This window comes from Pundamilia nyererei, unplaced genomic scaffold (genome assembly GCF_000239375.1).
Source record: "Pundamilia nyererei isolate P.nyererei 1_Seehausen unplaced genomic scaffold, PunNye1.0 scaffold00086, whole genome shotgun sequence".
Taxonomy (NCBI): Eukaryota; Metazoa; Chordata; class Actinopteri; order Cichliformes; family Cichlidae; genus Pundamilia; species Pundamilia nyererei.
In genome coordinates, this window is record NW_005187487.1 from 1,214,463 (window position 1) to 1,228,566 (window position 14,104).

Genomic DNA, 14,104 nt, shown 5'->3' on the forward strand with positions numbered 1-14,104 from the left:
TGTCAGGTTTTTTTTTTGTAGTATAGCAACAAAAGCAAGTGGAGTGCTTTTAAAGCAGCTAATCACTACAGACACAATGCCATGCGAAGGAATTTTGACCTGGTTGGTGCTAAAAATGCCGCACAAAAAGAAGCACAAATAAAATCTTCCTGTGTCCTTCAGTATGTGAAGCAAAGGTGTCTGTGAGTACGAGCAGCGAGAATTTCATCTTATTCCTCTGAGGTGAAACTAAAACTTGATTACTTGACTTCTCCCCATTACACGGAGCCTCTGCATATGCCCGTGAGCAAATTATGAAGGTAACCCGTTGCTCCTTATCTGACTTTGTGGGCTTCATTGAATTATTACAGGCTACAACATTTTGATTTAATGTCCATCAATGAAACCTCAACTACTGTTAACCAAGTATTTAGGGTTAAGCCTCTATCTATCTATCTATCTATCTATCTATCTATCTATCTATCTATCTATCTATCTATCTATCTATCTATCTATCTATCTATCTATCTATCTATCTATAAGGTTGTCTAATATATCAGCAATGGTTGACTACTGACTCCAATCTTCTATTTTCAGTACAGTTGTAGAGAAAGTCATAAAAAAAAACCCACACTTAACTTGAACTTGAGTTTCAATCTGGCTTTTGAGTCTCGACAGCCTGACTGAGATGAATATGATATGTCTAGAGGCCAGCAAATGTTTTTAGTTACTTGATCAGAGGGCTGTTTCTGATACATTTGATCACCAAATTCTTTTAACTTTCACATTATATTGGTAAGGTTTTGAACCAGTTTGCCAATTAACTTTCTGGCAGATGGTTCTTTGTACCAACAGATGACTCGCTAAGCACCTTACAAAAATAAATTTTTGTGCCTTTATTTTTCTACCTCTGCCAAAGGAGGTGGGGCTTCTGTGTGTAGTTGCCATTTCTTTGTTTGCCCGTCGGCAGCATTAAGGAAAATACTGTCAGGTTGATTTGCTGTTAGAGAGGTGCAGCACAGGCAAAGGAAAAAATAAATAAATTTCAGAAATCAAAGTTTTGAGCTCTTTTGAGCTCTTCATTCTTAAATGACAGATTAGAGCAACTGTAAATGAAAGTCGAAACAAGATAAGTGATCAGATGTGTTACGGTGTAAGACTCTGGATTGAAATGTGGTGCAAGGTGGGTAGCATGGTGCAAACTTCACTTTCTGGCGAGCCAGGGGACCTGAAACAGTTTACAAAATCATTAGGGTTTAGGTGAGAACAGACACCGTAACAAGCACATTAGTAGCTTCACCTCCATTTTCCTTGGTTACAGTCCCACCCTAATGCATTATTATTCCTTATGAAAAACAACTAGCACTTCACTACGATTATTCTGCCATAAGAATGTGTCTTGAACCCGTTTAAACGATCAACCAGTATTGTTGTTTCTCTTGCGGTGTCATCAACATACACGCTAGGAGAAGAAAAGAAAATTAAAAGAAATCTGTCTTCAATTTTGCAACTTTCTACCGCATCGTGATTGCACCGGACACCTGGTGGGAGGCAACCTGTCTCCAAACATTCACGGTGTGACTCGGACTGATTGGTGAAAGTCTGGAAATAACTGCTGCGTCATTAATAAACACAGAAAGGTTGCCAACATGTTCCAAACTAGCAGAGTCAGCCTGCGCCAGTGAGCGTAATGTATCTCTTTGCAGCAGCGGACTTAAATCAAGTGGTTGCATTCTGCTGAAATATTCTTATGGAAAAACAAAGTGATCGAGCTACGTCATACTGCAATAAAATTTTTGTCCTGCAGCAACTACGTCAACATTTTTAGTGGAATTTCTGTTTCAGATCTATGAGATTCTGGCTGGACTCTGATTTGATTTGTGATTTTTTCCAGTTTATCATCACAAACAGACTCCATCTAACAGCAAACTTGACCCCATGCAGTCACCAACTGATAGCAGACTGACTCCCAAAAAGGCAATCAAAGCTATCACAGATAAACAAGCAAAGAAAACCATCAGCACTGGCAATACTGCAGCAGAGTCTCAAACATCAGTACTGTGAATTCCTACATGGATCCAGCTTTAACAGCATTTCGAGCAGGTAAACTAGTGTTGGAAAGAAGTGGGGTGTCTGCAGAATTTCAGCAGACTCAGGCCAACCAGAGGAAGCTCTCTAACAAGGAGTGTAGGATGTGTTCATGTGTAATGATGCTGAAGTAGGATGGCGAGGAAGAGCCACAGGGACTTGGTTGTTCTTATATGTCAGGAATCTTTGTGATTGACACATGCTAAGTTTGTTCCTCCGGCCTCTTTCTGCTTTTCCCCCCGTTAATGAACTTTGAACAGCTCATGAAGGATTTAAATAGATCAAATCCAGTGACGATAACTTGTGGATATCACAGAGAATACCGTATCAGAGAGGGAACGCTGTGATTTAGCCAGCAGGGGTGATTATTACAAGTGGTAGTGATGTAAATGGAGCAAATATAGAACTTAAGCTACAGTAGTAGAAAAGTGCAAGGATAGACTGAGGAATGAACATATGGATAATTAGCCCTTGTCCTTAATTAAAAAAGATAAAGACTGTTACTTTTAAAAAAGCAGAGACGGAAACAGAACCTTAATTCAGAGCAAATGACAGCTGGCCTTCATGCCTTCATGCACTCTCAGCATTACAAAAGCACAAAGTGGAAAAGGTGTGCGGAAATGCACTCAGAACAATCAGCCTCTCTCTGCAGAACCCATTAGTTTGTGTCAAATATTACACATGAGTTTCCATGCTCTGTTTGTTACTGATGTACGAGTGTGCAGCCACCAGTCTGATTAATGTCTTGAAAACACAATTCAGGAATATTGCTACGACGTGTACAAACCGGCTTTGTGTTTTACTGATTGTTACTTATGCTCAGATGTCCAAGTAAATCTTATGAAATCAAAATGTTACATACACATTGTATTCAAATGGAGATTATACCCCTGAGTTAGCCCCTCAGGCCAATTAGGACTGATAAGTCCTCCTCCAGTAGAAAGAGAGACGGTGCCTGGCTGGGATTTTCACCCTCTTATCTTTCAGCTCTCATTGTTAGCAAACCTATACACACGAGGGAGCAACCATCATTTTAATAAGCACCACATGGGAGGCTGACCTGCACTGTGGGCAAATTAATTTTGCTCAGTATAGTATGGATGAAGAACTCTGAAATCAAGCTACAACATATGTAGGGGTTAAAGATCTCAACGGCGTGGTTATAAGTCACAGAAACAACACAAATACATTCAGGGAGGACTAAAAAAAGATCCTCGGGACTCACACGCACATAGACACACACAAACAGCGAGGCCTGGGGGACTTCACTTGTGAATGAGATGTCAGCATAGTTTGGTAGTGTTCCTCCTAGGCCTCGAGAAAAGCACAAAACAAATGTGCAAAGAGATAGAAATAACAGCTACAGAATATGTCAAGGGTGAGAAATGCTCGCCAAGCTGGCTTTTTTTTATTGGCCTTTCCCTGTGCTTCTCTTTCAGGAAAAGCTCATGAAGACGCTCCGTTGCTGCTCTGCTGGGCAGGAAGCAACAGCTTCATTAAAGGAGGCTCACCACAGCTGACCGACTTCACGTGCGCTGTTTTTATCCAAAAACACAGAAAGGGCAGCGGCCCGTGCGTAGGGTGTACTCACGACACACGTTGCCTTCGTCGTCGCCGAGCGGGCAGTCTGTACTGAAGTCACAGAGTTTGTCCAGTGGGATCTCAGGCCCGTTGTTACAGTGGTACTGGCCTTCCAGTGTGATGTTCATGCTGGGCGAGGATGCTAAACAGAGAAGAAAGAAATAGAAATTGACATAATGGTTTGCAGGAGATACTCTAGCACTTTGGCACTGTGTGTGAAAACAAAGCATTTTCACAGCTCAGGTAGAGTTTAGGAGATGTTTTGCTTGTTGGCAGCAGAATCAAAAGAATGCACTGCAAAAAACAACAAATGACAAAAACCCCTCATCTTTGGAGACAAGGAAAAATGTCTCCCAATTTAGGTTTAAGTTCAGACTGATGTGTTATTTATATGTTATTTTCTCAGTTTATCAGTGAGTAATAACGGCTAATATAACCCCTGAGTGTAAACCTTGTGTTACATCAGCTGACTGCCAGCACCATCATGATCAACTTGGCTTACGCAGTATGAGCATCTGGCTTTGAATACAGTACACATCCATCAGACAAGGAACACAAACACCAAAGAGAAAAAAAAAAACATGACCCAGATACAGTTAGCAGATACACATGGAGTGGGAGAACACACATAATAACAAAGGCACCAATTGATATCACCGGTCTCAGCAACTCAATTGTAACCAGGAGCATTTGCATATCTATGCAAATCAGAAAAGTGATATCTCACCTTCACCTTAATAATCAGAAACTGATCACAGCAAAGAGAACAAAACAGACAGGCGGAAAGAAAAAACAAAAAAACTGTACACTGATGGGAATCTTGTTTTTTTCCCAACGTCTCTCATGGAGGAAAAAAAAATGGGAAGTGATTCTTATCATGACTGACTGGCTGCGCCTACTGTAGTCTGCCCTTGATCTGTAATATGCAGATTTGTTCTCTGCTCAGATGAACTTGGAGTTAAAGCCTGATAACGATTTCAAGGCAGGAGAGGCAGCGTGCAGCACAGGCTGGTAGCTGAGACAACTATTCTGGCAAAATTTCATCATGAAGTTTGTAATGAATTAACTTTTTGCTTTTCCATTTTGCATTATGTTCTGCGTGACATGATGATAAAACCTTTGGCACCATTTCTGCATCACAGGCTTGCAGAAAATATGCAAGACCAAGTTAAATTGCAGGATAAATCCACTTTTATAATCCCTTACTCTTTGTTCGAATTGATTCAGGTTTATTTAGATGGCACCGAGTGACAACAATAGTTATCTCAAGGCACATTTATATAATTTATATGATAAACACGCACCAGCATAACAGACTGAAACCAAATGACACCTTATAAGCAACCACTTAGCGACAGTAGGGAGATGGAAAAAAATAAGCATTCCGTTTAAGAGCAAGAAATCTTCAACAAAGGCAGTTTTTCAGAATGCTTTTTGGACACCCTGATAATAAAAAAATGCAACAGTCCATCCTCAAAGTTGGATTTAGTGTCTCAGGGCGATACTGACTACCTCTGAGACAGGATTTTCCTCAATTTTATGCTACACTTCACTATAGGTTGAAAGAAGCGGTCACAAAAACATGTTTTGTATGTGGGGTGAAAGACATAATCTTGGCTCATAATATTACAGGAGGTCAATATAAGTAGATACATTGCAATCATTACAATAAGCCAGTTTCATTCAAGTCCACAATAATCAAACAAATATTTGAGCATACAGTTCTTTATATTTAAAGATATGACTTATTTCTGGAACCTCCATCTTCTTCCATGCCCATATATGGAAATCCTGAGCAGCCATCAGTGAGGACAGAAGAAGGAGCTGGGGTGGAGATGGGTTGCAAAGCAGTATGCAGATGCGCACCAGGTATGGGTCAGCTAAAGGAGGCTAAATATTAAGCCTTATATGAGATTTACTAATTTGAAGTGTAGAAGGGCATCAGCTGGGTTGTCAGTTGATGTGGACTAGTATTGATCTGCCTGAACTTTGTGGCCAGCCATAACTAATGCAATGCGGGATTTTCATCTGAAGTGAGGAGCAAGTTAGAGGTGATCCAGGGCATTAAGTCTTTAGATTATCTTTATAGTTTAATTACTTTGTATCATCCAGCATCACAGATAAGTATAGGCGGGTAACTGCGCAGCACTGGTGAGAGCATTGTTTTAATATATCACTGGCTTAAACCAGTGAAAGCCACAAGTCAATATGTATGTCAAAAGGAAACAAAGCAAACAGCAAGAAAAATGCTAAAGCTCATTCATCCACAATATTAGTATCAAATTTTAATGAACTTCTTGCTTTCAGTTCTTTCAGTGCACCTTACCAATAAAGGCTAATAAAAACACATAAGTGGATGCAGGTGTTGACATAAAGAACATAAAGATGTGGTAATAGATTGAATATGTCTCAGATAACATTTGGATAAGCAAACATCTAATTAGTTGCACAGGAATTACTGTCTACTTAGTGTGCAGCAGAGGCCCAACATTTCACACTTATGCCGTATTCTCACCTCTTTTTTTTTCTCCCACATTGTGGTGGAGAAAAACTTACGGCCCAGCAGGAAACTGGCACAGTGAAGTCTTTGGCTTAGAAAGAGAGGGTGCCATTTTTATTGGACAAAACACATTAGTCAGAGGCCTCCCACAGCACACCATTGTGGTAAGAAAGTCACATTAACATGTCAGTGAGTAATCCAGTTCAAACCCCTTTAAAGCCTGGCCTGATTAAATGACTGATAACGAGTCTGCTTAATGTCAGTGTTTGTGAAGTGCATTCCTGAGCTTTGTTTTGTTTTTTTACAAACTAAATGGAGCACATGCATGCACACACGAAGCTGCAGACTCGCTAACATGTGAAATTCACGGAGGAACGGAGAAAAAGGCAAATACAGTATTTTATTCAAATGAGGGGAGGCGAAATCTTGTTTGCCTAGCGCCCAGTGTGGGGGTATAGATGTGGTTTTGCTATGTGTATTCAGTCATGCTCAACACATGTATTATGCATTGCTTGTGCTCACTGGCTTCCTTTCTGTATAATGTTGACACCGCAAGCTGAGCGATTTATCAAGAAAGGGAAAAAAAGTTACCAAGAGTACAGTGAAGCCTTCGGGCGATGTATGTAAATTCATCGATTTATCTTAGTTTGATGACAGTGGAGTAAAAAGTATCAGTATAAAAGTGGCAGTGTCACTAACTTTAAGCTCCTGAAGCAGGTAAGAGCAGCCAGATGTGGCTGCCGCACTTCTGGCCTACCGCAGTTCTTAAATCACACTTGTCAGATTGTGAAAACAAGTGGGTCAGTGAGGGATGAATTGCCTGTGGAAGTAAGTGAGTTTTGTTATCCTTGTGCTCATGGGGCTGGCTTTGCTTTGAAAGGGGAATGATGTATGGATGGCAAAAAGCTGGAGAGGTGACTGGAGAGGGCACAGCTGCTGCTGGTAAGTGACAAAACATACAGAAACCCACTTGTGGATTTTAACTGAAAATCCACAAGTGGGTTTAAGAATGTTGATCTCATAATTCGGGAAGCCACCAGCTACTGTCTGATGATCTAGCGTCTGACCCCAGAGGCTAAATGGTCAATAAGCCAGTATTTCAGGGCAGTGGAGTCAGGATATCCAGATAGCAGAAAATAATTGTCAGGTTCAAGCCTTACTATTCTGTGTGCCGGTCATTTATGAATGAATGTATTTTCTAAAAGTTAATTTAAAAAAAAGTCATTGGACACACTGACCTATGAATCATCATTCATAAAAAAAGCCAGCATTGTGTTTACAATGTGCAGAATGTACAAAACAATAAAAAAAAAAAAAACTGGAGAGGCCGAAAACACTACACAGGACCTAAGAGATGCATCTGGACCTTCAATTGATCCATCTAACGTTCACTGAAGCCTCATTAGTAATGGTCTCAATAGAAAGGCGGTTATCAAAGAAGGGGAAACAGGAGAAAAGGCCAAATTACACAAGAACTGGATTGAAAATAAGTCTTAAGGAGTGATCAGCCATCTATAAAACATGGTGAAGGTGCTGTGATGGTTTGGTGCGGAATTTCAGCCAGTGATGTTGGGGATCTTGTAAAAACTGAAATTCGAATTATAAGTGCAGAAAAGTACAGTCAGATTTTGATCCACCATGTAACATTTGGCAAATATCTGATTGGTAGTGGCTTCATTTTTCAGTATAATGATCCCTTACCCACTGCCAGTGCAGTAAAAGCATACCTAGATAGAAAAACACACAAAGTAACACTATCAATTATGAATTGACCTCCTCAAGCCCAGACCTCAACATTATTGAAGCAGTGTGGGATCATCTGAAGGCTGCCAACATCCAAAAGGAAGCTTTGAATGGCCTTCAATAAGCCCGGAGAACTCTTCCTGTGGTCTATTTAAATAAATTACAAGAAAGCTACCTCAGAGACTTCAGGCTGTGTTGAAGAATAAAGCTCTTCATACCAAATATTGACCTTAAAGCTCACTAAAACTGTGCAAACTCTATTGTATGTGTATATGCTGTATTTTCATATATGTTTGGACATTTCAATAAATTGATGCACCTGTTTCCCATAGTCCTATGAAAATATAAAGAAACAGGGGGAGTCTTGGGACTCTGGCACAGTATTGTAGCAAAAACAAAAAGAAATTAAACCCCTTAAGTCTGATTGCAACAAGTGCAAATCCCTTTAAGGCTGGGTGCAACATTTGCAAGCCTCTCAACTACGACGTTTTTGAAATGTAAGCATATAAAACTTTCTTAAATCGCGTACGGCTCTGAAAGGAAAAACACGCCGCCGTCACAGCGGGTCCTAAAGGGATATTCACTTTTATCCAGTGACAAAGCAAACCATTTCGGAGTTCAACAAAGATGCTGGATTTCTGTCACAGGAGGGGGAAAAAGCTATGGGATAAGTTTCCATAAAATTACACAAATATTCTCAAGACAGACTCATCGTCTCGAGACAATTCAGCCTTTGCTTTTTTATATCTGCACATTATATTTTCAGTGAAATTATGTAGAACATAAATGTGCAACTTCTTTTTCCAAAATAATGCTAGCGGCATCACTGACTTGTTTTCCAAGGTCGACTAGATTTCAGAGTCAGAGTCGGAGGATTGTACTGACACTGGTATCCAGAAACAGGAGAGACCGTTAGAGAACACTTTGCTGTTATATTACTTCTCAGCTATGGTGCTTTTGTGTAAGGGGAGTGTGCTGAACCCATTCTTCACAATCTAAAGCATTCAGGTTATCACAGCTGACTGTTAACAACTATTAATGGATGACTGGTGAACAATTAACAAGTAACTAGACAAGAGTCATTTAGAAAGTACAATCAATAGGCAGCGGGAGTCACTTCACTAGTCCATCATAGTTAAAAGCTGCTTCCAGAGAGAGTGTGCAGGCCTCAGTGTGTCACTATTATTTAATTACTGCTACGTGACTTGTTGGATATCCTGGAAGACCTTCTGTATCCTCTGAGGACATAGTAAACAGGGGGAACAATATTTTGTTTTTGTATGCCAATGTAAAGTCTCATTAAAACCTTTTTGATAACAGCTCTGCAATACTTTGGATCTGAGTGCTTTATCATTTCTCTAAACAGAATTAAATTAATTTCAATTTAATTAAAAATGGGAAAAAAGAGCAGCTTTTAAGTTAAATATGGTTTTTGTGCATTTCACTGCCAGTTGATCATGTTTGAGTTCAGACGTGTGCTCAGTGGAGTTTAGCGTTTCGTGTTTGTCATCTAATTATAAGCCAAGTTGTTCTATTTCTTTAAAAAAAAAACAACCTTTTATTCGTGCCATCTGCTTACAGGATGAAAATCGAAGAGGCTTCATCTACAAGATCAAAAGCAAAATTAATTTAGAGCACAAATTTTGAAAAAATGACTTCGATGTCCAAACATGTCTTAAATGCAGTTTCCTAAAAACCTGTTGAGGTCACTGACTGCAAAAATGTGCAATTTTTATTTATTTCTTTTAATGGTTTAAACATTGTTTGAATGTGCTGTTTGTCTCCCGACAACTTGATTAATAATGTGTAAACAAATGAATACACAAACATCTCCGGCCAACCAAAAGATGAGAAAAATAATACTTAGACAAAGTTTTAAAGTCAGAGAAAACATTTATTTGCATTGGCTCGTGCCAAAGCCAAACAATGGCTTAGGATGGGTTTTCTAGTTCAAGCATTTCCCTCATGGCAGAAACTGAAGCACCAGTGAGCTCAGCTGAAATCAATTCAACAATAGTACTTAACATTTTAGTGTTTTTGCATAACCCCAATAAAGATATCGCGTTTAGATTCCACTGATAGAGACATTACACTTGGCGAGATATCAAAAGATCTTGCAAACCAGTTTGCCTTGCCATTTGAATAAAACTTCTGACATGGTTTGGTGGATATCGCTTGTAGATTTGAATACAAACAGACGCATCCTCGTTGAAGACAAGCTGCAAAAACACAATCTGGAGTCATAGAGAGGGTAGACTCATCCAGAAATTAATATGGTTTTTGTTTTCCTACAGATGAGCAAGCACGTCAGTCACATCGTAAAATCCCTCTGTGTGCTCTAAAACAACAACAACAACAAAACCAGTCTGAAGAACCGCCTGGCTTGAGATCTGCTTGTGCTTCGTGTGGATAGAATGCCAATAAGCAGAAAAGGAAACACAACAGAAACAATATCTTTGCAGACTTGATTGAGTCTAGCAGATGATTTAGCAGTAGTTAGAAGTCATTTATCCGATTTTGGTCATTCATTACTTCGCAATCTTCCATCTTAAGTGCCATAATGGTGGCCTGTCCTCTGTCACAGGGGACAAAAATCTAAAGGAGCCCGAGCACGGGTGGTGCAACTATCTTGCCACCCCATTAAAGGCAAAATTTAACGATATTTATGGAGATTTACAGTGGCTGCAATACTCAAGATGGATGCAGCTGGGTTTCCCGCCGGACAGTCGACAGGACAAGAAGTATTCGCTCATGAATTCAATTAACTGCACACAGCCACGCTCGATTGGTCCGAGCTCTGCCCAATCACCATCACTATCTGTCATGCTCCCTGCTGGAGAGAGCCGCACACACTCGAGCAAAGACGGAGAGGGAAAAACATCTATTCTACACTCCTAAGATTTTTTTTCTTTTTTTACTGCAGAAAAATGACAGATATTGTACTGAGTGTAAAATAATACATGTGTACAATATTGTTGGATTACCCATCTGTTTTTCTTTTTTTTAATCTTATATACACACCGGACTCAAACATTGTCCATACATCTCCTCTACTTTTTAGGTTTATTGATATTTTTACTCTGTCTGATCTAAACTATAAATGACAGACGAGATAACAGCCTCAAAACAACGAGCAAGGAAACACCGACGTTATTGAACTGGTTCTAAGAATTCTCAACTACAGCTACACAACAGAGGCCACATTGAGTTTAAGGCAATGTCACAATGTAAAACACTTGGCAACTCTTGAAAAAGTTGAAAGACAGACACAGCACTCTTGATCTGAAAAGCCAAGCATTTTGGCCTCTACCATCTTGGGACTTTGAAGTGACTGACAAACAGGGGGACACACATATGGCAGCAAGTTCACCAGTCTCAAGATTGCATTACTGCTCTATTGTCTATTTGACTCTACACTGGGACAAATTTACAAAATGATTAACCAAATTAACATTATTATATACTCAGTCTTCAAAATCATAGATAGATAGATAGATAGATAGATAGATAGATAGATAGATAGATAGATAGATAGATAGATAGATAGATAGATAGAGGTAGAAGGATTCTTTTTCACCCTATACACTCAATCTTTATGCAACCTTTGAAGGTTGAAGGGACTTTTGAACTGGCATGCTCTATAGTAATTATTTGCGTTATTGCAGTAAATACACACTGGACCTGGTACAGGTGCAAGGTGTGTTTTGTGTGTCACACACTGTGTCCGCTAGCTAAAGTTACAGTATTTCCCACGGAGAGAAAAGAGTGAACACTAACTTTACAGACAGAAAAAGATGTCCTCATTTCTAATCACATACTGGATCTGTATATGTATTTTCATAAATTTTGTAATTTAATATTGCAAAACGTCTGCAAAACAAACATAACTTATACTTAATTTCTGTTGCATGAAAATACTGGAGTTTCTAGCAGGATAAAAAGGTTAGTTTTCTGTACTGTGATGGATTTAGAGTGAAGAACAGTGTGTTGGACTGGTGCACAATGGCTGTGGTGCTTATGGTCTGTACTCAGTTATGTAGCAGAGATTAATTTGCATTTAAGCTTATGAAGATTAGATTCATTCACTGAATTCAACCTTTATACGTTTGGTACAAAGGTAGTATAAACAGAAGGCCCGGGATCCTGAATCGGCCCAGCAAAGACTCCAGTCAGACTCACTGGACGTCTTTGGAAAATGTTAGGGAGGCAAAGATTTTAGACTTTTAATCATATTTTCTTGTATTTTACAGCTTGCCCTACTAACAAAGAGCTCGACCATGCCCATTCACACTGCACCAAAGTAATGAAGTACAAGATATACAATTAAATGATAAACAATTAAGGTGCCTGTTTTTTCACTACTAAAGGTCCACAGTATACAGTATATTAAAAATGCAACATTTTCTGTGGATTAACAAAAACGTTCTGCTTTATAATTCCAGTACGGTTTGGGAAGGAGGCTACTAGAAGATTTTACATCATTTTACACAGCAATTTCTTAAATTTAAACCCAGAGTGTTGTGCTGACAGATTTCTCTCATTAACTACAGCAGCATTTCTTTATCATGTAGAGAAAACTGAGACTTACTATTGAAATTGCACTTCTTTTTCTTATACTGAGATATCTCAGATTGATTAAATGTGCCGTTATACTCACCCTCTACAATGAAGGCAACAGATAATAGTTATTTTTTTGAAATTCTCTTTCACTGCTTGTGTTCTTCACAACAGATTCAAGCTGAGTACATTTATTAGAACTAGAATTTAGACAGGAATAACATTTATCTTCTCGTACTAATAGTAAGGTTCATTTAACTTTACACAATGCATGGCAGAGCTGTCCGCCAATGCATTACAGAGGCTGTACTTTTTCACTTTTACTCGAGTAAGAAGTTGCTTTAGTACTTTAACATTTACTGGAGTATTTTTTAAACACAGTGTCTGGACTTCTACTTAAGTAAAGAATGTCTGTACTTTTGCCATTCTGTAATACTTGACCTTAAAAAATTTTATATTAAAGTTTGGTTTCTGTGTAAGTACTATAAAATAAATTCTACTTGATTTGAAACTCTCTATACACAAAAATGAGCGGAAAAGGTTCCTCTTGTGGTGGAACAACAGCTATACTAAACAAGCCCATTCTCAGAGCTGTCATTGAACGTAGTTCTTGCACTGTGGGCACAAAAGATAGAAGTACTTTCTACAAGTTAGTAGAAATCTCAGAAAGTTCCGGTGTGCACTGCACACAGTTGAAAAACAGGTATTTAAATATAAAACTATAATTTGCATATGTGTAACTTTGTTTTGTTGTTGACTTTCACACAGTTATAATGATGCTGTATAATTCTTAGCATTGTTTCCTCTGGTTATTTTTCTCAGTTTGGTTGCCCGTGGTCTGACTTCATAAGACATTTTATACCACCAGAAAGCTTTCAGGAAAATAATATCAACATTAGAGTCAGTGGAAAATTTCTCTCAATGTGTTTTTTTTTTCTTTTATCTGCAATGTTGTGGTCATTTCCTTAAAGTATACAAAAGAGTGAAATTCACAAAGTGCATCATTGTATGACATGCTGGCTGTTCCAACTTTTGTTTCTTGCATTACCATGACTCTGCATCTACAAAGCTAAGTAAACATTGTTACCAACCAATAATACAGATCAGCTTTGACATCAAAGCGTCTTTCCCACAGTCAGGGCGACTGTGGTGAGACTGTAGCCTTTGTTTTGTTTAAAATGATCAGCATTATGCCACGGGGCTTTGATTCCACAGCACTGGCCTTGATGTTTCATATCTTTTTCAGTCTGATGAGCAGGTTTGGGTTTATTTCACGGGAGAAATCATCTCAGTGCACTAACTTTAAGGTAAAAAGTCATAACCACTATTTTTACTCCACTACAGGAAAAATGTTTGCTACCCATTGCTGACACACTGACTTCTTCAGAAGGTGATGCAATATATCAGAGGCTTTTTTAAGGACATAAATTTTTGTTAATGCTATTGAAATTTGTACCACCAATAGATCAAAGTCATAAAACATCATAGAGCAATACTTTTTAGTGCACTGAACAGGATCAGTGAAATCGCTCAAAAACATAGAGCTTCCTCAAGAGTTTGAAGACATTTCAAACAGATAACCATTTAAAAATGAAATATATTGTAGGTTAGGGTTAGGTCATTGGTAGAATGAATATATATATATATATATATATA

General features: G+C 38.7%; 1 protein-coding gene across 2 annotated transcripts in view; it reads right to left on the minus strand.

Moving 5' to 3' along the window:
- The window catches only part of alk (ALK receptor tyrosine kinase), a 400,486-nt gene that overhangs the window by 64,592 nt on the left and 321,790 nt on the right, over positions 1 to 14,104 (minus strand). For both annotated transcript variants that reach the window (XM_005738755.1, XM_013912312.1), the window contains exon 6: positions 3,659 to 3,790. In XM_005738755.1, coding sequence (XP_005738812.1) covers positions 3,659 to 3,790 — 132 coding nt within the window. The remainder of the gene's footprint in view (positions 1 to 3,658; positions 3,791 to 14,104) is intronic.